The sequence below is a fragment of the Lepidochelys olivacea genome, assembly GCF_965140295.1.
Source record: "Lepidochelys olivacea isolate rLepOli2 genome assembly, chromosome: 9".
Classification (NCBI taxonomy): domain Eukaryota; kingdom Metazoa; phylum Chordata; order Testudines; family Cheloniidae; genus Lepidochelys; species Lepidochelys olivacea.
In genome coordinates, this window is record NC_140419.1 from 47,509,706 (window position 1) to 47,536,772 (window position 27,067).

General features: G+C 45.4%; 2 protein-coding genes across 5 annotated transcripts in view; one reads left to right on the forward strand and one right to left on the reverse strand.

The window, feature by feature from the left end:
• MYO7B (myosin VIIB) overlaps positions 1–7,754 on the reverse strand; it is a 97,314-nt gene extending 89,560 nt beyond the window's left edge. Inside the window, exon 1 of the mRNA XM_084638192.1 lies at positions 7,356–7,754. The gene's annotated coding sequence lies outside the window, so the exon portion shown is untranslated. The remainder of the gene's footprint in view (positions 1–7,355) is intronic.
• Positions 7,755–10,669: 2,915 nt separating this feature from the next.
• Positions 10,670–27,067, forward strand: part of IWS1 (interacts with SUPT6H, CTD assembly factor 1) — a 29,417-nt gene continuing 13,019 nt past the window's right edge. Inside the window, exons 1-5 of one of the 4 annotated variants that reach the window (XM_084639039.1) lie at positions 10,670–10,894; positions 13,971–14,086; positions 23,343–24,366; positions 25,741–25,936; positions 26,859–26,916. In XM_084639039.1, the coding sequence (XP_084495165.1) occupies positions 10,861–10,894; positions 13,971–14,086; positions 23,343–24,366; positions 25,741–25,936; positions 26,859–26,916 (1,428 nt within the window). In that variant the 5' untranslated portion in view covers positions 10,670–10,860. Of the gene's footprint in view, positions 10,895–13,970; positions 14,087–18,632; positions 18,661–20,524; positions 20,669–23,342; positions 24,367–25,740; positions 25,937–26,858; positions 26,917–27,067 lie in introns of those variants that run through there. The other 3 variants (XM_084639036.1, XM_084639037.1, XM_084639038.1) reach the window with 3 other exon arrangements.

Sequence of the window (27,067 nt, forward strand, 5' to 3'; positions counted from 1 at the left end):
AGCCACTGTGAGGGAGCAACTGAGGTTTATGCCTGTGCAGCCTGGTAAAGGGGAAGGGATTTTTAGTCAGTTTATTTAAAACACTCTTGTTTTGTTATATATCAATGTAATCAAATGCCTGACAAACACCTGGGAGAACAAGTATCCCTGTGAAAGATTCAGTGGCCCTGGATTCCGATGTTTAGATAGGTGTTATCCTCCTTCCAGCCCCGCCCTGAAATGTGAACAGTTTGATTTCAAAGTCCGAGCCCTCTTGATTGCTCAGTTTTCAATCTCTTGTCTCATTAAATGTCATCTCACTACCGCCCCAGTCTGCCAAGGAGCCCTCCAGCAACAACGCAGAAGTCAAGACGTGGCTGAAAAATAATCCTTTCAGGCTGTCATTACCCATAATCAAGATGCAAAAAGGGGCATTTTGATTTCCACCCAGAAGTCACTGCGCCTGAAGGAAGAAAAGTGTATTAAGGGGTTAGGCAGTTCTTTGGCTTTGTGAGGGGCTGGGGATGGAGTTCAGGAGGCTGTAGAATACAAACTGGGGGAGGGGAAGATCTCAGGTCCATCTGCCGGGCCTTCTTCCCCACTGACACTCCTCAGTGGTACTTCTTTGCAAGGGACTGGATTCCCTGTAGGCCTTACTGTACCTCCTCTTCTGGTGACAAGAGGAGAAAGCCCCAGAGTAGGAGCAAGGAAGTCAAGTGTCTAGTTTCTGAGGCTTGGCTAGAAGAGAGATGGAGTTCCATCATACAAGAGGACAAAGACTGCCATTGAGGAGAATCCAGCCTTTAGGAGCTCCAGTCCATCCAGCCACAAGGACAGCTTCCCAGATACACCTTAAAGACTCAGAATCTTATGTCCTCTCAAACCAGTGTAAATCTATATGGCCGCAACAGACAATACTCCGGATTTACACAAGTGTGACTGAAAGGAGAATCCCCTCTGAATTTAAAAAATCTTTTTCAGAGACGGACTTTGGTTATTAAAAATGCAGGGCTTAAAAATCCACTCAGCCACTTCCCCTGATCAGTGGGGCACTTTCCCCAGTAAATGGGGGCATGGGAGAAAGAAGGCATCAACTTCTTCTGTGCTGCCTTCCTCAGGCTGCAGACAGCAACAGTGCCCATGTTGCTGCTCATCATTTTTCCAAGCTGCAGCACAGTGAAAAGCAAGCAGCGCCTTGTTGGTTTTCACTGGTGCTATTAGTGCTGCCCACAAGGTTCTGAAAAGTGATATGAATCAGGCCTTTTGCTTGGGACTGCTCAGAGCAGCAGCAGAGACAGGTGCTGGAGCTATTCATAGATGAAAAAGACCCAAAATGGAGTCAGGGGATAGAAGCAGCAGAGTCAACCCACATCTCAGGAGCCAAGAAATGGGGGAAATGTTGAGTAGAGGAGAGACCCCTCCTCCTTGCCAAATCATGACAACCAAGAAACTGGGAGTGGGTAGAGTAGCAGACACACACCTACTGGTTAAATAGCTTGAAATGAGAGGAAAACTCTCACTGCAGCAGCTGGAGCAGAAGAGGGAGCTCTCCCACTTCCAGCAGAGGAGTAGGGAGCTCTGTTCTGTGGTCTCCCCCTTCTAACTTTCTTCACAGCAGCCAAGAGGCTTGGGGTAGGTGGAGGAAAGAGAGAGAAAACATGCTAATGGTCCTGCTCCTGCTTTCAGAAGCTGGAGAGGGCTTGACTTAACATTCATTGGATTCCTGCTAGCCAGAGGCTGGAGTGAAAGATGGAGCCATCAATATTGGCCACACAGAGTATCCCAGTAGTAATGCCAAAGCACCCTCCCCTTCCCATAAACTGGGGGACAGCTAAGCTTCTCTCCAATGCATTGCCCCTGGACAGTGATGCCCACCTTTGCAAATGGCTGCTGGGGTCAGAGGTAACAGTGGAGGACATTCCAGCACAGACAGGGGGCTACCACAGACCAAGAACAACAGCCATGGGTGGTTGTTTTTTGCTGCACCTGCTGGAGAGATGCTCAGACAAACCAATCCTTCCCCAGGTAGAAACTGTTCCAGGCCCTGCTCTCCACCAGTTTATACCAGCTACAGACTTTTGTGTCTGACCCTCAGCCAATCACTGGTGGAACAGGGCTGTGCTGGAGACATGAGACGAGGAGCTACAGCTGTAACACTTCATTAGGAGGAGACCTTTTCCAGCTCTGTGGGAAGCTCCCAGTAGCACTGGAAACACAAGACAACCAAGGGGAGAGCATGGCTCATCATGAAGAGAGTCACAAATGGCAGTTTTCAGAGTGGTAGCCATATTAGTCTGTATCAGCAGAAAGAACGAGGAGTACTTGTGGCACCGTAGAGACTAACAAATTTATTTGAGCATAAGCTTTCGTGGGCTAAAGCCCACTTCATCAGATGCATGTAGTGGAAAATACAGTACAAAGGTATATATACAGAGAACATGGAAAAAATGCGGGTTGCCATTACCAGCTCTTAAAAGACAAATTGATTAAGGTGGGCTATTATCAGCAGGAGAAAAAAAACTTTTGTACTGATAATTAGGATGGCCCATTTCAAACAGTTGACAAGAAGGTGTGAGTAACAGTAGGGGGAAAATTAGCACGGGGAAATAGTGTTTAGTTAGTGTAATGACTCATCCACTCCCAGTCTTTATTCAAGCCTAATTTAATGGTGTCCGGTTTCCAGATTAATTCCGGTTCTGCTGTTTCTCGCTGGAGTCTGTTTTTGAAGTTTTTTTTGTTGAATAATTGCAACTTTTAGGTCTGTAATTGAGTGTCCAGGGAGGTTGAAGTGTTCTCCAACTGGTTTTTGAATGTTGTAATTCTTGACATCTGATTTGTGTCCATTTATCCTTTTGCTTAGAGACTGTCCGGTCTGGCCAATGTACATGGCAGAGGGGCATTGCTGGCACATGACAGTGTGGAAACTAGCAAACCTTGCTGGTCAGGGGACATACATTTGGGGTTGGGCACGCAGGGAGAGCTGGTGAGGTTGAGGTACATGTAGATGTGTAAAATACCACAAGGGAAGCGTGATCAATGTGCAGAATGCCCTTTAGATCACAGATGGTTTGAACAGTTGAGCTGCCTGAACTATGCTGGTGCTACAGCTGATACCGACGTGCCCATTCTGTGCTCCCCTCCCCATCAGTCCACAGAGTATGTGCACCACAAAGGGTAGCACTATTGCAATGCAAGCCCATGTCTATTGCCAAAGCCAGATCGTTGATGTTTATGTTGGGTAACCAGGCAAAAGGTTTTCAGAATTTAAGAACTTCTTTTTCCTGATGTGAACAGAATGGCACATTCTCCCTCTCTTAATGGGGTCTCTCCAGCCCCACTGGGACTCTCCGAGGCTCAGCCTACCTACTCACAGCTTCCCTGGCTTATGAAGCCATCCCTGATTACACTGATCATGACACCTACTTCTCTTGCCCCTCTCCACAGCTACAGAATGGTGGCTGGGCATGCCATGGTAAGGCTGGAGGGAAATAGCAGGGCCCTAGGCTACGCTGGCTGCTTTATTGCTGCCTGCTGTATTCTGTGTGGCCAGTGGAGGAAATGGAGGAAGTTACTGTTAGAACTCAGCATCTGCTCTCTGGTCCCCATGGCAGCTTCTCACACTGAGGGAGGGACACTGTTGAGTGGGTCTCCATCCACCCCCTGACCTCCCTCACTAGAGAAAGAGGGATCAAGAGGGCTGCTTCTCCCACTGGATCCAGGGAGCTCTTCTCCCCTTCCACTCCCATTGCACTTCTCTCACTGGAACCAGGTGGGGTAGCAGGTGTCTCTTCCTCAGTACCTCTCTTAGTGGCCGGCAGAGGAGAGGTTCTCCTGCTGGCTGGGACTGCCTGTCCTCTTCCTTTGGGGTCATTTGTTCCCCGTGGGGTCCCTTGTCTGCTCCCTGGAGCACAAACATCCTAGGATGGAAAGCAAGCCTCAGTCTCCTAACTGTGCTGAGGAATCTTGTGCTGGGGCGGGGAACATGGGAGGAAGGGATGCGAGGCTGCAACTAAAGAGTGACTATCCTTGATCAGAATCGGGGGGGTGCACCTTCATGCCGGCACCTCCCACTGGAGTTTGGGTGCATCTGGGCTTTGCGACTTATACCCAGCACTGCACTCCAGGGAGTACTGTTACTATTCCAGTAGCAGGCATGACAGCTGGGAAGGAAAAAGGGATGTGTCCCAGACATGAGCAATTTTGGAGACAGATTCAGGATTTCTCCAGCCAGAGCAAGAACCTACGAGTCAGGATGTTTCAGCAGCTGCCTCTAGTTGCCAGGTTAATATTATAAGTATTGTCATTTGCCACAATGTTGCAAATGCAAGAAAAGTTAGGACTGTCATGATTACACTAGTAAAGACTGTACAATCTCAAGGTGATGAGTCTGCCCTGTATATCAATATGCTGATGCCTCTCTCTAAGGATACACACGATTAAAACTTTCTCTTTAAACAGGGAATTGTTAAAGTTGTACTAGCATTTCTGTCTGCCATCATCTGCCGGTGAAGTCCCATAGCAGCTGACGTCAGACATTGGGTTTACAATCAACAGGGAATGAGAATGGGGTGGTAAATTAGTCTGAACAATTTACATTTTCCATGATCTGTGCTGAGAATGTATTGAAACAAAGTGAATTCTACAGAGGGAGTACCTAGCTAACGATCAGCTGCAATTGGACAGTCAGGAATGAGAGATGCTGTACTAAGAGTTCTGCATTGCCTGTCCTCTACTGGAGCCTCATGCAAGGCCATTATGGCACAAACACACCTGGAAAGAGTTGGAAGAACTAACACTTTTACTTTAGGTTGGTTACATCAAGACAATTTTGCAACTTATTTATTCATCAAGAGATGAGCGCTGAAGTGTTGCACTTCGTCTATAGTAAATTCTACAGGCCCGATCCTAGCCTTGGTGGAAAGAAATCCTTTGCAGTGCTGCTGAAGCACTAAGGGACCACAGAGCTGCCCTAAATAGGCAGTGTGGAAGCTCCACACTGGCAGTTGCACTACACCAGATTAGCCTGTATTCCGGTGATCCTCAGCCAGCATAAAGGACCCTCGGGAACATTATTAGACCACATAAGTTAGAGAAGCTCTAAGCAGCCATGCTGATTTAAACCAGCTGAGGATCTGGTCTCATGTAATTTGAGGTACTATGTCTGAATTTTGACCAGATTCAAATTGGTTTAGCACTTAGTCCCATGCCATTGGACCTAGTCAAATAACTATTGCCATATTCTTTCTAGCATCCCCCACAGCGACTTCAATACCAGTTTAGAGACCCACGCCAGAATGAACTTTCACATATAAAGTTTCATATTCGAATGTGTGGTTTCACTAGCTTTAAAGCTGTATAAACTGCTACCTAGGTGACAAACTGGAGTTCTGAGGGGGATTGTTACTGAAGTTTCTTACTAAGCAGCATTTATCCTGACTGTAAAAGCCAAATGGCCAGCTACTATATAAATGTCATCAAATTCTGTACATGAGTGATAAATACAAAAACAGCATGGATGAGCACTGAAGGTTCAGTCATCCTACAGATGTGGGTGTATAGCCTAGAACATTGTATGCGGTGGATTAACTATTCCTTAGCTTTCCTTGCTATTGACTATTCTGTATACCCTTCGTAAACTGTAACTTACTGGAATTCCTAAGCATCTGTGACAGCTCTACAGTAATATATTTATATCTTTTATTCTAGTTTCTAGTTTCCCAGATGCATTTCTGGGAGGGTGGGGAGTTAATAAAAACAGAAAGACCTTGCTGTATGATATATGCACTCTGGTGGGTTTTACGGTAGTTCCACATCCAAATACATATACTGTAGGTGCAATCTTTCAAAGAACCACAGCAAGAAACATTTGAAGCACTGCAGCTTCATATCTTGTGATAAAATTCCATCCATTCGGTTATGTTTGGGTTTTAATACCCAACCCCTCCAACCTGCCTAAGGCCCTGCCCCTCCCCTTGTCTGCAGCACCACCAACCCGCTGCGCAGCCTCCAGCCCGCCCCGTGTGCCCCTGGCAGATGGGCAGCACGGATCCAGCCCCGGAGCACCGGGCAGGTGGCATGGCCGGAGTGGCCCCAGAGTACCGGGCAGGCGGTGTGGCCGGAGTGGCCACAGCTCTGGAGTGCTGGGCAGGTGGCACAGCCCGAGCACCCTCAGACCTGGGCAGACGGACGGGCAGAAAGGCATGAACCCAACTCCCGGCCTTGTGCACACTGGCCCCAGCCTGCATGCCCCAGCCTCTGGGCCACAGAACAGCAAGAAGAGAACTTGAAGCAGGCAGAGGAGGGAGCTTCAGGGCAGAGCATGGACAGGGCAACAAAAGGCTGTTTGGGGAGGCATAGCCTTCCTCTACCTATGCTACTTGCCGCCCATGCAAGACTGAGTGATCCTATGAAAACAAACTGCACGCTTGTAGGAAGTGTTGTCGTCATCATAAATCTGAAGTACATACTGAAAGTGTGATGCAGCACCACCGTGGATTAGCACAGCAAGCATAGCACAAAGGGATCACAAAAAACATAGGCCAGACTGCTCAAGTGCAGACATACCAAGGAGAAGCACCTACAAGGGGCTCTGTAAAGCATGGATTGTGGCGGGAGGGCTGTTTGCTAAGGGACCCTGCAGTATAAATGTCTATGAGTGGGTGTGAAAATTGTTCTTTGGGAGATTGCACACAGTTTAGTAAACAGATGTGGAGAGGCAAGAGGAATTTGTCTAGGACTGCCCTGCAGTGAGTGGACATGTTAATTGCTCAGCACATTGATGATTATGGGACTCTGCAGTACTCAGACACATTTATAGATGTAATTTGTGGTGACAAAGTTAAGCAGAGACATGGTAATAATTTTGACAGTTTGGTCAATATTGATGAATAAATGGTCAGAAATGTGACAAGTTAAAATCTGTGTAATCCAGGTGACAATAATCGTGCCGCTTTGGAGAACAATAGATCAGTAGACACATCCATTGACGAAACTGTTTCTTCCCAGCAGTTCCCTACTTAAGAGATTTCTCTCTGGATCAGAGGGTTTAAATAGCACATGGCACTAGTGCTGTCATTTCCTCTCTGTCTTTGGATAAGTCACACAGGCCTCAGCATTTCCATATCACAGAATCCCAGATGCTGAGCATAGGTTCAGGTTAGTCCCAATCACATTTCTGGGGTTTCTGAAGAGCTGTGGCTCTGGGTGTAACAACTAAACGCTTACTGCTCATCCAGAAACCTGAGCCTTTGGTAACTGCCCATTAACCTCCTCCCTTTACCTAAGCAGATTTGTAGCTGTAAATCACTGATGTCTGTAGTTAAGTCTAAAGGCACATTGTAAAGACGAAAAGCTGACTGAAAAAGAAAAGTACATACCAGCAAAGGACTTTCAAATACATCCCCTGATTTTCTTGAGCATCCTGTCTCTTAGGGAAGGTTTATTTCACTCCAGCCACTTCATGCTGTTGGGCTGAAAAGCAGATCCAGGAGGCTTTTGGATCCGTGGCCTTGCACTCCTCCACTCACACAATGTGGGGCTTCTCACTCTGGCTGTTAGAAGGCAGGTCATGCTCCCCTGCTGTGCAATCCCATTATGGTCTGAGTGTCTCTCCATCCTTCCCGTTGGAATGCAGCCAACAGAGCATTAGAAGCATATATTACGGGCAATTGAGGGGCAAGCTCTAGTTTGTAAGGCACAAACATACATGCACACACAAATAGGCATGCAAATACTATACACACAGAGCTGTAACACAGTTAATATCTTATTGGAATTGACGTACAACTATGCAGTGAGGTAGCAACTCATTGGAAGTGACAAATTTTTCTGCAGCTATGCAGATTGCTCAGAGAAGGAAGAAGTCCATGTGGCTTTTTGCAAAGGGCAGGGAGGGACATCTGTTGACCAGCCAATGAGAGAGTGGCACAACAGCTGGCAAGCTGTGGTATGGCAGCAGGAGCAGGATGTATCCTGAGAGACATTCATCCCTTCAACTCAGAGGATGTTCATGGATATAAATGCACCAACTACAGGTAATCTACAGATGCTGCAAAATAGTCATTCACCTCTTCCTTAGGCATGTCCATAATGCCCAGCTCCATAGTATAAGCTTCCAGAACATTGTCCAGTGGAGAGGAAATCTCATCTCATTGTATGACAGGTTTCCTAGGGGGCTGTGACAAAACATATGCCTCTTCATACCCTATACTGTACCCTATACCCTATATTGTAATAATTTTTGTACAAGACATGTCTTGTAAGGCATCACTGAAAACTCATAATTTGCTGGTCACTACTGTCCTGGTAAAATGTGTGGCAACACTGTATGTGAAGTTATAAGATTTCCCTGTATGATGTTGTTATCACATGTTCCAAACCCCACAGCCCTGCGCAGGCAAAAGTCGACAGGTCTGTCCTCCACACATTCTTTTGTTTTTGCCTTAATTTGGATTGAAACAGTAAACAGAGTCATTAAGCAGGGATGGAAACAAAGAAAGCTCAAACAGGTGAGAAAAAGCCAGCAGGGAACATCTGTCCGCATAGACTCTTTGTCTCCTAGTCCCCAGCTGGAAATGTTTTTCAAGAGGGAGACTGAAACTATAAAAAGGAGGGACAAGCACCCCAAGGGACCTTTCTCTCTGCCCATCACATTCACTGCACCTGAAGTGACAAAGGAAGCATTCGTTGGACTCTGGGGGAGGGGTCCTGACCTACAGGGTTTCGTTTGGTCAGTAAAACTGCTGAAAGCATGTGGTGAGAAACTTTGCTTGAATCTGACATACATAGTAAACATCTGTTAGACATTAGTAAACATTTTATCTTTCATCTTCATTTTTCTTGTAACCATTTCTATAACCTCATTGCTTCTTACTTAAAATCTCTTTATAGATAATAAACCTGTTTTATTGTTTTCTCTAATGCAGTGTGTTTAAAGTGTCTGAATAACTATTTGAGATAATAAGCGGGCATATTATCCCATTTAAGGAATAATGGACTTAAAACATTTATACTTTCTCGGAGAGGGCTGGGCGGTAAAAGACATACATTTCTGAGGAATATCCAGGACTGGCAGTGTTTTGGGGTCACCCTGCAGTATAACCAAGGCTGCTGAGAGCCAGAGTGCATCTAACCTCAAATCTATTTAAAACTGAGTGTCTCCATCTGATGTGTGAGGCCTAGGACAATGATAGGATAGGATTGGTGTTGATGTTCATGTCAACCTGCTCCACTACAGAGGCCTTTGCTGGGCTAATTAGATTCCATACTATTGTGCGGTGGTTCTCAAACTTTTGTACTGGTGACCCCTTTCAAATAGCAATCCTCTGAGTGCAACCCCCCCCCTTTATAAATTAAAAACACTTTTTTATGTATTTAACAGCATTATAAAAGCTGGATGCAAAGCGGGGTTTGGGGTGGAGGCTGGAAGCTCGTGACCCCCCATGTCCTGACCCCCAGTTTGAGAACCCTGCTATAGTGGAAGTGAGTTCATCAATGCCTATAATTCTTGGGTTTCCAGCACCCACCCAGATGGTGATTCTTTTGCTTTGCTTTAGATTTTCAGGGCTGCTGTAAAAATCACTGGATGGTCCCAGGTAGTTGGTAGACTCCACTTACAAGCCTGGGCACGCTTTGGATATGGTGTTTCAGATGGGACTGGAGGATGGAAGAATGCATATTAATTACCCTTCTGCTGTTTCCTGTTCGGATCTAAGGGCTGCATAGGTGCATAACCTGGGTTGACCTCAGAGGTATTTTGCCATTTATACATATACACCCGTTACTTATTCATATTAGCAGCCTTTAGTGCAACAGGGCAGTGGCTCTCAACCTCTCCAGACTACTATATCCTTTTCAGGAGTCTGATTTGTCTTACATACCCCCAAGTTTCACCTCACTTCAAAACTACTTGCTTACAAAATCAGATAGAAGTGTCACAGCACACTAATATTGAGACATTGCTGACTTTCTCGTTTTTACCATATAATTTAAACAATCAATTGGAATATAAATACTGTACTTTACCTTTCAGTGTATAGTATATAGAGCAGTATAAACAAACCATTGTCCCTGTGAAATTTTAGTTTGTACGGACTTCGGTAGTGTTTTTTTATGCAGCCTGTTGTAAAAGCAGGCAAACAGCTAGATGAGTTGATGTACCCCGGGAAGATCGCTAGGGGCCCCTGGTTGAGAATCACGGCAATAGGATACGGGCGAGCTGGGGTGTGTCACAGAACGATGTATTCATCCACAGAGATAAACGATGCCGATTATGTCGTTCAGGGTGAGTTTGGTCTCTGCTCCGTGTCACACACAGGAGGGGCCGGGCTCGCTGTCACGGGCCGCACCCGGGGGCCAGACATGCCCTGTGCTGTCCCCTGAGGGGCCTGCTGGGGTGGGCCCCTGCCTGTTCCCTGGGGGCGACCCGCTCCAGGGGCGCTCAGTGGGGCCCTGGTCTCCGCCAGGCCCAGGCTCAAGGGGACGGATGAAGGCGGCTCTAGCCCGACTCCACCCTCCCGCTGAGTTGGCCCTGACAGAGCGAGCGCCCCCCCGTCGCTGGGCGCGGCTAGCAATGAGTATCGCGCGCGCCTCCAAAGCGCCGCGAGACTTCTCTGTGCCTGACCTCTCGCGACAGCAGCGTGGTGCATTGCCCTCTGACCCCACTGGTCGTCGCAGCGCATGCGCGCGAGCTGTCTGTGAGGGTGTGGGGGAGGCGCCATTTTGGGCCCGCCGCAGTAGGAAGCGCCAGGGGTTTGATTGTACGCGGCGCGGGGGTCGGAGCGGCAGGTCCCCAGTACTAGGCCACGAAGTTGGGGCCCTGCCCCGCCCCCTCCACCAGCAGCCTGCGAGCCCTGAGAGGGAGGCGGGGGCCGGAGGCCCGCGATGGAGGCGGAGTACTACGGCGGGGACCAGTCAGGTGCGGGGCGAGAGGCACCGTTTTGGGGGGTGGAGGGTGGAGGGTTGGGCTGGCGGCTCCTGGCCCAGGGCAGCTCCTTCAGGGGAGAGATTCTCACCCCTTTTCCCGGGCAGCGCGGTCAGGCCCCTCCGACCCGAGGGCTGGACTCCTGTCTCCGCACGGCTTGTCTGTGGGCCGAGCGCGGGGTCGCCTGGGCCGGGGAGAGAGGAGCGGGGTGTAAGGGGCGGCACGTCCCAAGAGTGCGCTCGTGGCTCTGCCTCGGTGACAGGCGGGCTCCGGGGGGCTGGGAGGCAGGCTGGAGGCTGATGCGGGGGGGCTCTCCTGGGGGCAACGAGCTGGGTGACACCCTGGGGTGCTGACAGGGTTGTCCTTGGTGGGGAACTGGGTGACACCCTGGGTGCTGATGAGGGCTGTCCTGGCTGGGAGGGCCTGGGTGAAAGGCTGGGGTTGTCTTTGGGAGGCGATGCCTGGGTGTTGAGCTGAGCGGCAACAGGTCTGTTTTGGGCCGAGGTGCGTGGGTGACAGGCTGAGTGGTGACGGATTATTTGGTATTGCTTGGAAATGGACATGCTTGGTGTTGACCAATATGGGTGAGACAAATTAAGCATGTGGTTGAGAGATGCTATCAAAAGCCAAAGCGATTACTATGTAAAGTTCTCATTACTATCACTTACCATTTTTAAATCAGGAGGAGTTATGGAAGCTCAGGATCTCTGAGAATCAGGTCATTAAGCTTTCTCTCCCACCCCCCAAAAAGTTCTTTCCAAACAAAGTATCCCATTTGTTTATTACACGTAGATGTTTCTGACTTATCTAATAGAACCTCCACAACTGTCTTCAAAGATATCTTAGCCTCAAAATGATGCATACATCACACTGTCTGGTGAATTATTGTAGATTGTCTAGGTTATTGAGGATGTCATCTTCAACCAGGTTAACTCAGCTGAGCTAGCAAGAGGTCTTGCATTAGCTAGGATTTAACGTTGACATTAGCACATTTTAACACATGCTAGGTACTAGAATTTAACTCAACTAGTTTAGCTTGTGCCTTGTCCATAATAGATTTTTAAAACTTGTTAATTAGCACTGTTGGCTAATATGCTTAACATCTCTAATCTTAGTCTAGATGAAGCCTAGCAGGCTATAGCTTGATCAGCTCAAATGATTTAAGGTCCTGGTTCGGTGAGCAAAAAAGAAGGGTTTTCAAATGTCAGCTCGGTCAGGTTATTTTCACACAGTTAAAAATTCCTCTAGATTCTCATTAATGGCATGTCTGCCATGGAAAAATGGGGGTGCTTCTAAAAGATGATAGCTTATATGTTTTAAAATCCTGGTGCAGTCAGGGCAAGTTGTAGTTCTAACACGTTAGCTGGTTGAGGTGAACTAATACTTGTTAAAAATACAGCTTGTCCTATCTCTGCTAGACTCTTAAAATATGTTAACTATTGCATTTTAAAAAGACACCTTTTTCCTAGTATAGACAGGACCTAATATGTAGGCCAGCATGTTTGAAGTTAGGTGGCTGTATTGTGTCCTAGACTCCTCCCTAGGATACAGCACAACCAACTAACTTGCTATCAAATGTGTTAGCCTGCATATTAATGAGTATTAAGATGACTTTGAAATTAAAGTTTAAATTGAAGTTAAAGTAATTTGATTGTGCTGATATAATGGAAGAAAGCACCCTTTTTGGCTGTTAAGACAGCCATGGTTGAGGGCTTGACCACATGTCACTTTTGTGCAGTTCTTGTATGGTACAACTCTCTAGTGTGTCTGCAGCTACTGGTGTATATAGTATAATTGTGGTTAGTCTAGAGCAACGGTTCTCAACCTATTTTCCATTGTGGGCTGCATGTGCAGCTCTCTGTGTTATATGTGGGCTGCATCCATGCAATATATATCAGGGGTCTCAAACTCAAATGACCACGAGGGCCATATGAAGACTAGTGCATTGGCCCGATGGCCTCTCCCCGCCTTCGCTGCCTCCGCCCCCACTCTGCCTCTTCCTACCCCTGCCCCACCCCCATTCCAGCCCCTTCCCCGAAGTCTCCACCCCCTCCCAGCCCCCAGGGGGTGCAGGAGGGGTGCAGGGTACGGCAGGGGCCTCAGGGCAGGGAGTGTGGGGTGCAGCAGGGGGTCATTGTGCAGGGTGCGGCAGGGGGCTCAGGGCAGGGGGTCGGGGTGCAGCAGGGGGTCAGGGTGCAGGGTTCGGTGCGCCACGGGGAGCCAGGGGGCGATCCTGCGGCTGGATTCGGCCTGCGGGCTGTAGTTTGTCCACCCCTGGCCTGGAGATAGACCAGGACGGGGGGACGCAGGGAGCTTGGCGGGCCACACAAAAGAACCTCGCGGGCTGCGTGTTTGAGACCCCTGATATATATACTACTTGGGTGGCCCTGAGGATGTCATATGGGCTGCAGCTGTCATATGGGCTGATTGTGCTCTGGTCATGGGAGTTTTACCATTTTAACTACATCTGTTTCTAAACAGTAGTTGTTGTAGTACAAAAACTGCAGTTCAGCCCTAAAGCATGCAGGTAATTAACATCATTAGGTCTGTGACAGGTCTACTTAAGTGTGACTGAATATTAAATGATTGATTTTATGATACACATAGTATTTTTGATGATCACATGAGCCTGTTGGTCACATTGTTATACTGTAAGTTTCTATGGCCTGTGTCTCTAAGAGTAGTGAGGATCACAGTGGCGGATTTGCCTCTACCTCAAATTTTCCTGATAAATTTTGTTCTGGAGATAATCTAAAGTGATTCATTTTAAGAATGTAGATGATGGGAGTCGCAACCAATAAAGGCACTGCTATAAAAGCAACAAATTTAATTCTTTTGTCATTTAACTGGTAGTGTACTGTAGCTTCTGGTTGTATGCTCTGAAATCCACTACTTGCTGATGTATTTTTCTGTCTTTTAACAGTATCTATTGTTTTAATTCTGGAACTGGAAGTTCTGGTTGAGAGTCTTGCCTGTTGGCTCTCTGATTTGCAAAAATGTCAAAAAGCTCATATTTTATAGATATTGAAAGATGTTCCTGAATCTTACTTTTTTTTTTAATTTGGTGCAGATGATGGTGGAGCCACCCCAGTACAAGATGAGCGAGATTCAGGGTCTGACGTTGAAGATGATGTAAATGATCAGCATTCTGGATCAGACAATGAAAGCTTAGGGCATCATTCAGAGGTACCAGTGAAATGTTTGGTTTGATCAAATAAAAACATGACTTTCTGTAGCCTGAGTTTAAATGAGAGAGGGCCTTACTCTTAATGGAGATTAATTTTATATTGGGTTCCTTAAACCAGACCCTTAGAGTAATCTTGTAAAATTTACTTGCCTAGACAGCCAGGGGATGTAATTTTTTAGCAAGTGAGTAGGATAATAGTTTTCTTATCATGATAAAAGAATAGATTCTGTGCTTGAGCTAGTAAAGTTTACTCCTGAGGGAATTCTGCACCAAAAAAAAAAAAATTCTGAACACCGTATTTTAAAATTCTGCAAAATTCTGCATATTTTATTTGTCAATAAATAAATGTGGAGGCTCCAGAATGGCAGTGGGGAGCACAGGCCACTGGCTGCACAGAGGTGGGAGAGCACCTTGCAGCCCCTCCCCGCCCCTTCCCGGGATACAGACTTAGCAGTGAGGCTGCATCCAACCCTGACATAGCGCAAGGGCCAGGCCTACCCCAGGAACACCCTGGAGCCCTGCCCCTCCACGCCAGTTGCACCAAGACAGTAAGCGAGAGGGACAGTCTCACACGCACGCCCAGCCCTGGCTCCTGATCAAGGTGTGCGGCAAGCAGGCTCAGCCCAGCAGGCTCCAAGTCTGGAGGCAATTAGTGTGAGGGGATTCAGGTGTGGAGCGAGAGAGTTCTGTGCGGGGCAATATGGATGCAGGCAGCTTGGAGGGGGGCGTTCTGGGTGCAGATGGAATGGGACTCTGCAGGAGATCCAGGTGAAGGTGGTTGGGACTCAGCGAGATGGTCTGGGTGTGGGGGAATGCATAGGGATCCTGGTGCTGGGGGAGTGGGCTTTGTGGGGTGGAGGTCTGGGTGCGGGGGCCTGGTCTGGGTGATCCAGGCAGAGGTTCGAGGGGAGGGGCTCAGCAGGGGGTGGCCTGGGTGTAGGGGTGGGGGGATCCAAATGCAGGGAGGGTGGGGCTCAGTGGGGGAGTTCTGGATACAGGCAGCTGAGGCTCGGCGGGGGTCTGGATATGTGGGGGGTCTGGATACACTGGGGTTGGGCAGACAGGAGAGCAGTTCCCCATATAGTGACTCCTCCTCCTTCAGCTGAGGAGGGATGCCAGCAAAAAGCAAGGGGAGGAGGGGCAGAGCTTCCTGCAGCCGGAAAGGTTTCCGGGGGTGGGTGTGACCCTGCCCTGGCCGCTCCTTGCAGGGCAAGAGAAAGTCTTGTCCTGTCCCAGCCCAGCTGGGACTAGCAGCTGAGCCTGGAGCAGGGTAGGGCATCTCCAGCATGTGTCCGTCTGTCTCCCCTACCCCCCTTTCCTCCCCCGCCCCCGGGCAGTGATTTATATCTCCACTGGCTGCTCCGGGCGCCCAAAACGGTGTGCCTGTGCTGTTGGTGAGAGGCTTGTGACCACTCTTGTAGCTTCCCTTTGCTTCCCTGTCATTTTCTGCAGGGAAGCAAAGAAATCTGTGTGGGACATGAATTCTGCACACGTGCAGTGGCACAAAATTCCCCTAGGAGTAAAAGTTTCATGATAGTTTTGCAAGGATGCTTTAGAAATATCCTTACAGACATCACAACTCATGAACATAGCTGCAAATAATGTCAAATATATTTGAAATGATAAATGCTGTTTTTCAGGGATTTGTAGCTCAGCATAAAATTTTGCATGTTTATGCTGAAGTTTGTCAGTACAGGAGTAAATTTTCTTGGGGAAAAAAATCCCAGAACAAACACATCAACCCTCCTGGTCAATTAAATTACAGAAAGGGCATGAGGAAAATACAGCTTCACTATTTTGGGTGTGTTGTGATGTTTTTCTACGTCAAAAAGCTCATCCATGTGGGAAGAGTACAGGTGCCTCTCTTCTCCTCCTTGCAGTTCATGGTATGGATGGTTCCTCATGTAGTCTGGAATCCTTACTGGGAAAGGGGGTAGAGTCAGGGTGGTACAGGAGTGGGATGGGGTAGACTTAATGTACTATGACTGGAGTTTTGGAGAGGGATGTGGAGGGGGAAGCACTGCCAGAACTGCTGCAGGGATACTGCGCTTTCATGCACATCCCATGGGATCTACCAGATTAAAGAGCAAGTTTACCATGGGCTGCAGAGGATTTCCCCATCCCTTCCCCTCTCCCCATCACCTGACAGGACATTTATGAAGGAATCTCAACAAGGATTTCTTTGCAAAGTTTTCTCACCTTCCTGTGGCTTCCATCATGAGATGGTATAATCTGGGCCTATGAAATTCTGTCTTTTCCTAGTCAATGATGTGAAGAAGGACCTATTCACACTCGTTGTGAAATGCCTTAATTACAATTTGGATATCTGCTTGTGTGCAGTAACTTTCTTGTGTAAGTTGGTTCTGTGTTCCAGGTTGACACTACATGACGTGGTTGTCTCTGGATGTATATTACGCCGTACAAACTGTTTAAATTCTTAATGTGGTACACTGTAACAAACTGAAAGCCTTCACTCTTTTATGTAGCTTAGCATGCAAGCCTATTTTGTTCTTGCAGAAGAGCTATTTGTGCTATATTTTATTAAAACCCCAAATGTTGGAAAGAGAAAATAGAACAAAGTATTTTTATTAACAACATGAAATATAATTTTTTTTAATTTACTTAAATTCAAATTTTAAATTTAGAATGCCCTGTATGGAAAAAAAGTAAGTTCTTGCAGTAGAAGAAGCCAGATCAGAAATGTGATTAGGTGTCTTCTGTGGGACTGGGGAAGCTTGAGGGGTGACCCTGTGTAGGAGCAATTTTCTTAGCATAAGTGAGATGATAGGATCTCAGAGGGATTGCTTCAGTAGGTGCAGGATGGAGATCAGGTAGTGTTTTAGGGAATGAATAGTTTCAGAATATGACAGGAATTGCGAAACAAAAGAATTACCAGTCTGATCAGGGAAGATAACATTGGCAGCTTGGGGCCATTAGCATTTCATCTGATGTATGAGGGTTGAGTTAATCATTCAAACTCTTGTATATTCTTGTGAGGCATTAGTGTTACATACTGCATTTATGGTCATTTGAGATCTGGTTTAAATACACAAGCAATTGCTTTCAGACTGTCCTTTGCATTAACAGACAGAATTTTTTCACATATCCACTGCTATTAAAAACATTTGAGAATACTAACATTAGGGAGCTATCATCACTCTTAACTGACCTTGTTGTACATGTGCATGACAGTATGTAAGGGATATGTAGTATGTAAGGCAGTGGTCTCCAACCTTTTTACACCCAAGATCACTTTTGGAATCTAAGGGCAACCCAGGATCTACCCTGCACCTTCCCAGAGGCCCCACCCCTTCCCCAAAGCCCCACCCCGCTCATTCCATCCCCCCCTCTTTCTGTCGCTCGCTCTCCCCCACCCTCACTCACTTTCACCAGGCTGGGGCAGGGGGTTGGAGTTCAGGAGGGGGTGCAGGCTCTGGGCTGGGGCCAAGGGGTTCGCAGTGTGGGAGGGGGCTCTGGGCTGAACCTGGGGCAGGGGGTTGGGGTTCAGGAGGGGGTGCAGGGTGTGGGCTCTGGGCGGGAGTTTGGATGCATGAGGGGACTCCGGGCTGGGGCAGTGTTGGGCTGCAGGACGGGGTATAGGGTGCTGGCTCTGGGAGGGGGGTCAGGGCTGGTTCAGAGTGTTGGGGTGCAGGATGCTGGCTCTGGGAGGAGGCTCTGGGCTGGGGCAAAGTGTTGAGGTGCAGGAGGGGTCTTGGGGTGCTGGCCCTGGAAGGGGGGTCAGGGTGGGGTTCAGGGTGCAGGGGGGGTATGGGGTGCTGGCTCAGGGATGGGGGTTGAGGTGCGGCCTCCCTCCAGGCAGCACTTCTCTCTGGCGGCTTCTGGTTGGCAATGGGCACAGCAAGGCTAAGGCAGGCTGCCTGTCTACCTCGGCTCCATACTGTCCTGAAAGGGGCCAATGCGCCCCTGTGGCCCCGGGGGGGCAGTGGGGTGGCTCTGTGCACTGCTCCTCTCTGCAAGCACTCCCCGCAAGGCTCTCCTGGCCAATGGGAGCTGCGGGGGTGGTGCTTGCAGGCAGGAGCAGCACGCAGAGGGAAACCCCTGTTCTGCAGGGCTGCACTGGCCGCTTCTGGCAGTGGCATGGGTCCGGCGTAGGCAGGGAGTCTTCCTTAGAGTCAGCCACATTGCACCGCCGGAGATCACGATCGACAGGGAGATCCTCTCGGATCAACCGGTTGGTGACACTGATGTAAGGGGTAGGTACACTCTGGCTTGTTTGGAGACTCCTCTGTATTTGAAAATGGATAAAATAATCAGTCCAATTAATTTCAAACAAGACCCCAACACTAGATTTTATAGATATTTGGGTAATCTTAAAAACCACAAATATATTTTAAAAAGTGTTAACTTTGCATGCCAAATCTTAAGGTACAGTAATTTCCAGATTTCCTACAAGTCAAGATTAGAGTTGTAGTTTAAATTAGAACACACTAGAACCGTCCCCCAAAAGGAATGACTTTCAGTGATTCACCATATTCTCCTTTCTGAATTTGTTTTCTTATGTCCTCTTATTTTTTTCATCCATAGGAAAATGTGGGAAGAATGACATTCAAGGGTACTAAAACCTTTGAGAAAGCCTAATCAGATAAGTCTTTTTAATTACTATTTCGTCTCTAAATTAGAATTCAATTAGATTTTTTTAAAAACTAACTTTTTAAACTTTTTTAAATTTTCAGATTTCTTTTCCAGGTTCTTAACTTAAAGAAAAGAGGGCTCTTGAGGATTTATTTATGTAGGTCTTAGGTTTGTGGGTCTCAGGTATGTGGGGGTTTTTCCTTTCTACAATTCTTTCCTGGCTTTCCTTCCCCCATCCCACTTTATCTAGAAATATTTTCTTTGATGTCCTTATCAGTTCTGTTTTAGCTAAATAGAATTAGATAACACACAATTTTAGTACAGTAATGCATATTAAATCAAATTTACAGTGTTGGTATGATTTAAGGGGCCAGATCCTGTGACCAGGCCCATATGGAGCCTTACTGACTGCAATGGGGCCCTGTGGGTGTAAGGATCCATCTCTGCATATTCAGTTGCAGAATTGGGATTCTAGGATTTTATGGAAAACATTTTATTTACCTTGGATTTTTAAATCAAAATTAATTGCCCGATCACCATTTGATGATTATATAAACTTTGGTGTAGTAATTCATGGGATCATACGGGGTGGCTAACTTTTTAACTTTATGCATTGATCCAATACTTTATTTACTAATCTGTTAATGTTTTACATAGAGGATTAAAACTGTAAATTTGATTTTAATACATTTGTTACAGTGTACTGTACTAAAGTCTGCTGCTGTTGAATTCTTTCAGCTAAAAAAAGATATAATTAAGGACATCTCAAGTAAAAAGTTCATAGATAAAGAGAAGGAAGAAAAGAAAGCAAAGGAATTAGAGCAAAAAATAGGGTGGGGAACAACTATCTGAGACCTACCTATCATTGACATTGTCTGATCTTTTCTTTGAACTAAGTATTTGGAAAAGAAAAATAGAAAACTTCTGATATTAAATGCACATGTGTTGCATAATTTCTTCTGAACAAATTTTTAGAGACGAACTAGTAAAATAACTGTCTCACAAGGCTTAGATCCCAACCTTCTTTCTTGCTTCATTTTCTAGTTCATTATATTTAGTTATTTAACTAAAATAATATCTCTACAAAGTCACATTCTTAATGTTACACATATAAACTATGTACTCCAAGACGGACTTTCATAAACTGTTTTATTCATAAATGCTTTTCAGCCCATATAGTTACTTGTGTGTTTTCTATTGTATTCTTTGAAATAGGTCTTTAGAGTGCCTATTATTTATTTGTAGGAAGGTAGGGCCCAGAGGTTTTAATCAGGATTGTGTGAGGCCCCATGTTGCTGAGCTCTCAACAAACAAAATTAAAGACAATTCCTGCATCAAACATCATATAGGCTGAATAGGATGTTAGCTCCTCTTCAGTCTCAGGAATGACCTGATGCTTACTGTCAGTCTGTCACAGGCTTAGAGAGATATGTTGCATCCTATGGAAACAACATTAATGCTGCTGGAATTGCTATGATTTGCTATTGCAGTGTGATTTCTAAAATATGCTATTAATGTCTCTGCGTGATTGTTCCGTTTTGATTTCTTACCAACTAATATGAATACCAAGTTACCAAGATCTTTCTAGTGTATTCTGAAAGATAAACCAGTTGCCTACAGCTAACGCTATTGACTCAGGGATCGAATTGTTTTACTTTCTCATTACATATCCCCCAAAGAGTTTCCAGCCCTGGCAGATTGTAAGATAAAGGACTTAAACATTAATATTTGTACCTCTTCTGCTGTTTCCCTTCCCAGAAAAATCTCATGCTACTGCTGGCATGAGCAATTCCTGGTTTCATAATGTACAGTTCAATGAAATTAAATAAAAAAAAAAAAAACTTTAGGAGGGTGGGTGGGAAGGTACAAGGCTCTTCTACCAGAAGGTGACCAGAAGTTCCTCTAATCCTCCCAACCTACAGCACTGACCAGCATTCACTCTGTAGATTCCATCCTGACATTCTTGATTACACCGCTGACAGTCACAGGTATTCTTAACCTTTCTCTTCCTCAGCTGCTTCTTGATTGTAACTTCCTGTTCAATAATGTGTTGAGAGAAAGCATGCCAAGTGCAGCAATAATCTGTAGATGTACTTGACATGTTCCTAGTACATTACTTAAGAGGTACCTTGCAGTGGAGGGGAAGAGAATCAGTGTTATGATTAGCTAGTTCCAGAGGGAACCTGCAGTGACTTGTGGGAGGTGGTTAGTACTGTGGTCAAGCAGAACTACTTGTCCCAGGCTGCTGGAGGATTTTCTTCTACCTTTATAATGAATTTTTTTTTTTGAAAATTAATATATTCTCTAATTGTGCACTGTAGTTTCTTATAAACATAGAAATTGGGAACTACTTAGAATATTGACATCATCATCATGAGATTCAAATGGCCTCCAATGTTACAGGGAGAGAGAACCAAAAAAAGAGAGAATGTTAGCTTGCTTTTGTGGTGCTGCTGAGAGATTTTACATGAGTAACATTCAGTAACATTTTGAAGATGCATTTGGTCACATGCATGCTTTAAGATCATGTAGTTCTATCTTGCTGCTTCCTTGTGTCTGCAGCTGTGGTGGAATTTAGCAGATAATATCTTTGGACTAGTTAGAAATAAATGCATCACTTGAAACCTGGGATCTAAGACTGAATAGTAAACAGCATTGCTTTTTTAGCTATCATGAATCTGGAGACAGTAGTTGCTAAAATCATGATCAAATTTCAAGTGTATGTACATGAGAGAATTTTAAGTAAAACTGGAAATTAACAGTGCTCTTCAGTTTAACTCTGGCGTAAATGCATCTGAAATATTGTATGCCATTCTCAGTTGTGGGGAAAAATGCATATAGAAGAAATAGGTGAATAAGGAATGCAGCTTCCCAAGGGAGTTAAACTCATAGCCAAGTGAAGATGTGGGGGGAGATATGTCTATAAATATGTTCATGGTAAATAAACAAAAGAGAGAAGTTAGTAATTTTGTAAAGATGGTAGAGCATGGAGCCTAAAGCTAAGGAAGAAAAAGTTTAGACTAGTCAAGAGAAAAAACTTAGTGAGAAGTGGAGATGTCCCACTTGAATCAGTGCTGTAGAAAGAACAACTGAGTTATTTTTACTGTGCTATATTCTCTGTTTGGGAGGGGACAAGCTTATTCTGGCATTGGAAGTTTGATATGCTGAACTATTGAATTGGATAATATCTAGGGAATTGAAGTCTGAAAAGCCTCTCTGAAGGCGTGGATGATAATGGTGGGTTTTTTTTAACAGGAAAATTTAATATTCAGTTTTTATCCTGGTGGGAAAATGGATTATATAAACTTCCTTTTTCCATCCAGGATAAATTAAAACGTTAGACCTTCTTACCAGCATTCATATTCAAAAGATTTTTTTTTAAAAATTGGGTGTGTGACATTTTTCATTTATTTGTGACATACAAAAGACCTGATAGGATTGGTTTAAAAATGGCTTGTTTTACTTCTTAAGTTAAGTATCAGTAATGTCAGCTTTGGTCACCTTTGTTTTTTGCTAAGTGATCTCCTGGATATCTGAGGAGACATATTGTTAGCTCACTGCTTCATTGAAAGAGCAGAGGTGTTGAATCTTTTAAAAAAGATGTCCTTTCCCCAAAATGTTCATTAGTCATTGAAATTAAACATGTTAATAAAAATAAACAGAAACTACTGTTAAAAGTTTGATTAAAAGTCTCTTCTCTGTTAAGCTTTCACCCTCTTGACATATCCATTCAGTGGATCTCCAGTCATAATTCTCCAGAGCAGACAATACCTGAATTTCTAATATAACACAGCAAGCAGGATTAAAAATAAAGTAAAATTCAGGCCTTCTTTATACATTCTAGGGGCTTGTCTATACTTACCAGGGGTTTGAAGCGTCGATGCATCGGCGGTCGATTTAGCGACTCTAGACACGCTAAATGGACCGCCAATCGCTCTCCCATTGACTCCTGTACTCCACCTGAACGAGAAGCACAAGGGGAGTCAACAGGAGAGCATCTCCAGTCGACATCGCATAGTGTGGACCCCAGGGTAAATAGGTCTAAGTACGTCGACTTCAGCTACGCTATTCACATAGCTGAAGTTGCGTAACTTAGATTGATCTCCCCCTGTAGTGTAGACAAGCCCTAAAGAACAACGCACAAACCCATTTTTCCCCCTTTGCAATATGTTATAATATAAAGAATAACAGTAACTGTACATGTTATGTTATTCTATACAAACAACACAATCCCTTCTTTGGGAGTTTACAATCTTAAGGCCAAGATTTTCAAAGGTGATTAGTGATTTTGGATGGCTCAGTATTTGGGAGCCCAAACTAAAACACCTTATGAGCTTGATTTTCTGAAAGTGCTGTGTGTGCATCCTTTGATAATCAGGCCCCTTAAAGTGTCTCAGGCTTGGTATTCAAAGTCACTATTTTTGTAAATCTTGGCTTAAATAGATTATTGGACAATAAAGTGGACAGAATTCTCATGCGGATCTTCTTTTAATGTTTTCATCACTTTGACTCATTTGATGGAGGAGCGCTGTGATATAATAGTCTGTTTATTTCTGTGTTTAAAATATTTTTAGGTTGCCACACTTAAGCAAATGGAAAGTTATTCTTTGTGTTACTGTGCTTCTTAACTTACAATTGTCTGGGATTGTTTTTCTTTTCCAGAATGAACAAAGTGATGGGGAAGATGATGGCGAAACTAGAGGCCATCACATGACAGACTCTGAAAATGAAGACACCCCAAGGCAAAAAGATAGTGATTCTGAAAATGAGGACCCTCCAAATCACAATGCCAGTGATTCAGAAAATGAAGGGACTCATGGGGACAAAGACAGTGATTCTGATATTGAGGACCATCCAATTCATCATATAAGTGACTCTGAAAATGAGGATGCCTTAAATCACCATGCAAGTGACTCTGAAAATGAAGAACCTCAAAAAATTCACAATAGCGATTCTGAAAATGAGGATCCCCATAAGAATCTGAATAGTGAGTCAGAAAATGAGGATAATCAAAAAGGTCATGCTAGTGACTCTGAAAATGAGGAACCCCCAAAACATACAGCTAGTGACTCTGAAAATGAGGAGCCCTTGAAACATACAGCTAGTGACTCTGAAAATGAGGAGCTCTCAAAACATGCAGCCAGCGATTCTGAAAATGAGGAGCCCCCAAAACATGCAGCCAGCGATTCTGAAAATGAGGAGCCCCCAAAACATGCAGCCAGCGATTCCGAAAATGAGGAGCCCCCAAAACATGCAGCCAGCGATTCCGAAAATGAGGAGCCCCCGAAACATGCAGCCAGCGATTCCGAAAATGAGGAGCCCCCGACACATGCAGCCAGCGACTCTGAAAATGAGGAGCCCCAAAAAGTTCATGCTAGTGACTCTGAGAACGAAGAGCCTCAGAAACATCCTGCAAGTGACTCTGAGATTGAAGATGTTCCCAGACGCAAACAAAAAATAGAGTCTGATGACAGTGACGGGAATGGGAAAGAGGCAATGCAGAATGACTCTCGGCGTTCAGATAGCGAGCAGGCAGGAGAAGGATTTCATGCATCTGACAGTGAGGGGGAAGGTCCTAAGAGACGGAAAATAACAGACAGTGATGAAGATGAGGAGAGAGATGAGGACAAGGGAGTCAAGAGGAAAGCAGCAGTCTTTTCTGACAGCGAGGATGAGGAGAAAACACGTAAGGAAATACTAACTTACTTCCATCAGAACTATATGAGCAACAGTTGGGTAATGGATAACTAGCTCTTTCTCCAAGGATCAAATTTTGGTTTAAATAATAATTTAAACTAATAACTCATAAGTTGTGGCTACATATCTTGGAGAGGGAAGGTATACACTAAATGCTTCCAAACCGTTTGCTGGAAAAGTTCATTCTAGCGTATTTTCTTTTCCCACCTCTTTATTAACTATATTGCTTGAGATCCCCAGATAAAATAGATGTTCTGCCTATATTGTTAGGTGTGAACTTACTCAGAAGTCTTTTGAATATTTATTTTCAGTGTCCATTTTTCACATAGGAATTCGATGTAGCTAACTGCCTGGGGTTGACAGCGCCCTGTCTTCAGATTGATCTCTCTGGAAACCCTGTTCTATGTAGGAGCAGTTGCTAGGGGGCAGCAACTCCTTTTCTTGATGTATGTAGCCTGCTAATCTATGAACCACTAAACAGTATCCCAGCTGATATTTTTTTCATACACTTTCTTCAAGAATGATTCTACCCTGAAAAGTGGCTTTGTAAAAACAGTACCTTCTTACAGAATTGTTATTGTTGGTGTTACATGAGCAAGAGAGAATCTAACTTGACTTCTAGACTCCAAACTGAGTGTTCAAGACTTGCAGAAAGAAAATTTTTTCCTTGAAAATTAAGTAGCTTTCACGTAGGATTAAATGAGAGATAATAAATATGAAACTCCACCAAGCAGTTTTTAGATAACTGTACTCAAAAGGAACGTTTGCTAAAAATTGTACTGTTCTCTTAATTTTTATTTCTAATTTACAAGTAACACAGCTTTACTGGAACTATAAGAGATTAGAGAAAAGTTTTTTGGGTTTTTTTGCAATGTGTTCACTCCATGCATTTGACAGCACTTTGAATAAAGTCACTTTCACTGTTATCCTTGTATAGACAGTTTCCTCCTCTCTGTGTGGGTTTTTCACACAATGGGAGAGAGAAAAACAAAATTTTGAAAATAGGAAAATGATGGTAAAACTACAAAAATTGTCAGGAGGGCTCTAGGTTAAGTGTAGCATCTAAAATCACTTTATTTATTGAATTTGCTAGATTTGAAGATGACAGCCTCCCTTTAGAGAAGACATGCAGGAGTGTATAAATACTTTTTAGTGAAGCTTATGTTTTAAAAATTAGTATCAGTGATGACATGGTTAGGAATGCCACCAAAAAAAAGAGTGCTGTCAAAGAAGAATTGGGAAGTTTCCATTTCTCTCCCTTGTCTAGTAGTTTTTCTTGCCACAAGGTAGCTAGCTGGGAGGACCACTTGTCATTGAACCAACTTAGTCACTATGTGTCCTGTAATATGTTCCTGTGTGTTAGAAGCTGCAAAGAAAGGACGCATCATCTCAGATGTGGAAGACTCTGATAGCGATGCATCAGAGAAATCTGATAAAAGAAAAAAGAATGCTGTAGCATCAGATAGTGAAGAAGAGGAGGAGAGCAAGGACAGCGCTGGAAAGAAAAAAGAAGAGAAGGATCTTTTTGGGAGTGATAGTGAATCAGGAAATGAACAAGAGTAAGTAAGTTTCTTTCTAAATGTGAATTCCTATAGGGCAGAGGTGGGCAAACTACGGCCCGCAGGACCGTCCTGCCCGGCCCCTAAGCTCCTGGCCCAGGAGGCTAGCCCCCGGCCCCTCCCCTATTGTCCCCCCTCAGCCTCACCTCGCCTGCCGCCGGCACAATGCTCTGGGCGGTGGGGCTGCAGAGCCCGGCCTGACCTGGTGCTCTGTGCTGCACGGCGCAGCTGCCTGTCCTGGTGCAGTGGCGCTGCCAGCCACCGGTGCTCCAGGCAGCGCAGTAAGGGGGCAGGGGAGTTTGGGGGGTGGTCAGGGGCGTGGATAGGGGTGGGGCAGTCAGAGGGTGGGGGTTGAATGGGGGCAGGGGCCCCGGGGGGGCAGTCAGGAAGGAGAGGGGGGGTTGGATTGGGTGTTGGGGGGCAGTTAGGGGCGGGAGGTCCGGGGGCGGTCAGGGGACCGACAGCAGGGGGAGTGGATAGGGCAGGGGTCCCCGGGGGGCTGTCAGGGAACAGGGGGGGTTGGATGGAGCAGGAGTCCCAGGGGGGCCATCAGGGGGCGAGAAGTGGGGGGGGGGTCGGATAGGGGGCTGGGCCATGCTTGGCTGTTTGGGGGAGGCACAGCCTCCCCTAACTGGCCCTCCATACAATTTTGGAAACCTGAGGCGGCCCTCAGGCCAAAAAGTTTGCCTGCCCCTGTTATAGGTTAATGAACAGTGGGGTTTGCCTCAAATAAAAAGGGATGAGTCCCAATAACAGTATGAATGTCCACAGGAAGATCACGTTAGGTTTTTTTATAGGTTTCTGATATTCCGACAATTACATTAGTAATTGCCCAGCAAGCTTTGTTCTAGTCATTGTCATATTATTCTTGGGTTATCTGTTAGAAATGGAGAATATAAGCATATTACTATTACTTTTGCAGGAACCTGATTGCAGATATATTTGGTGAATCTGGTGATGAAGAGGAGGAGGAATTTACAGTAAGTATGTAAACCCCTGGACAATGGATCTGGTTCAGTTTTATTATTATTAATTTATATTTTAGGAGCCTAGGAGCCCCAGTCATGGACCAGGACCCCATTGTGCTAGGTGCTGTATAAATAGAACAAAAAGACAGTCCTTGCCTGAAGC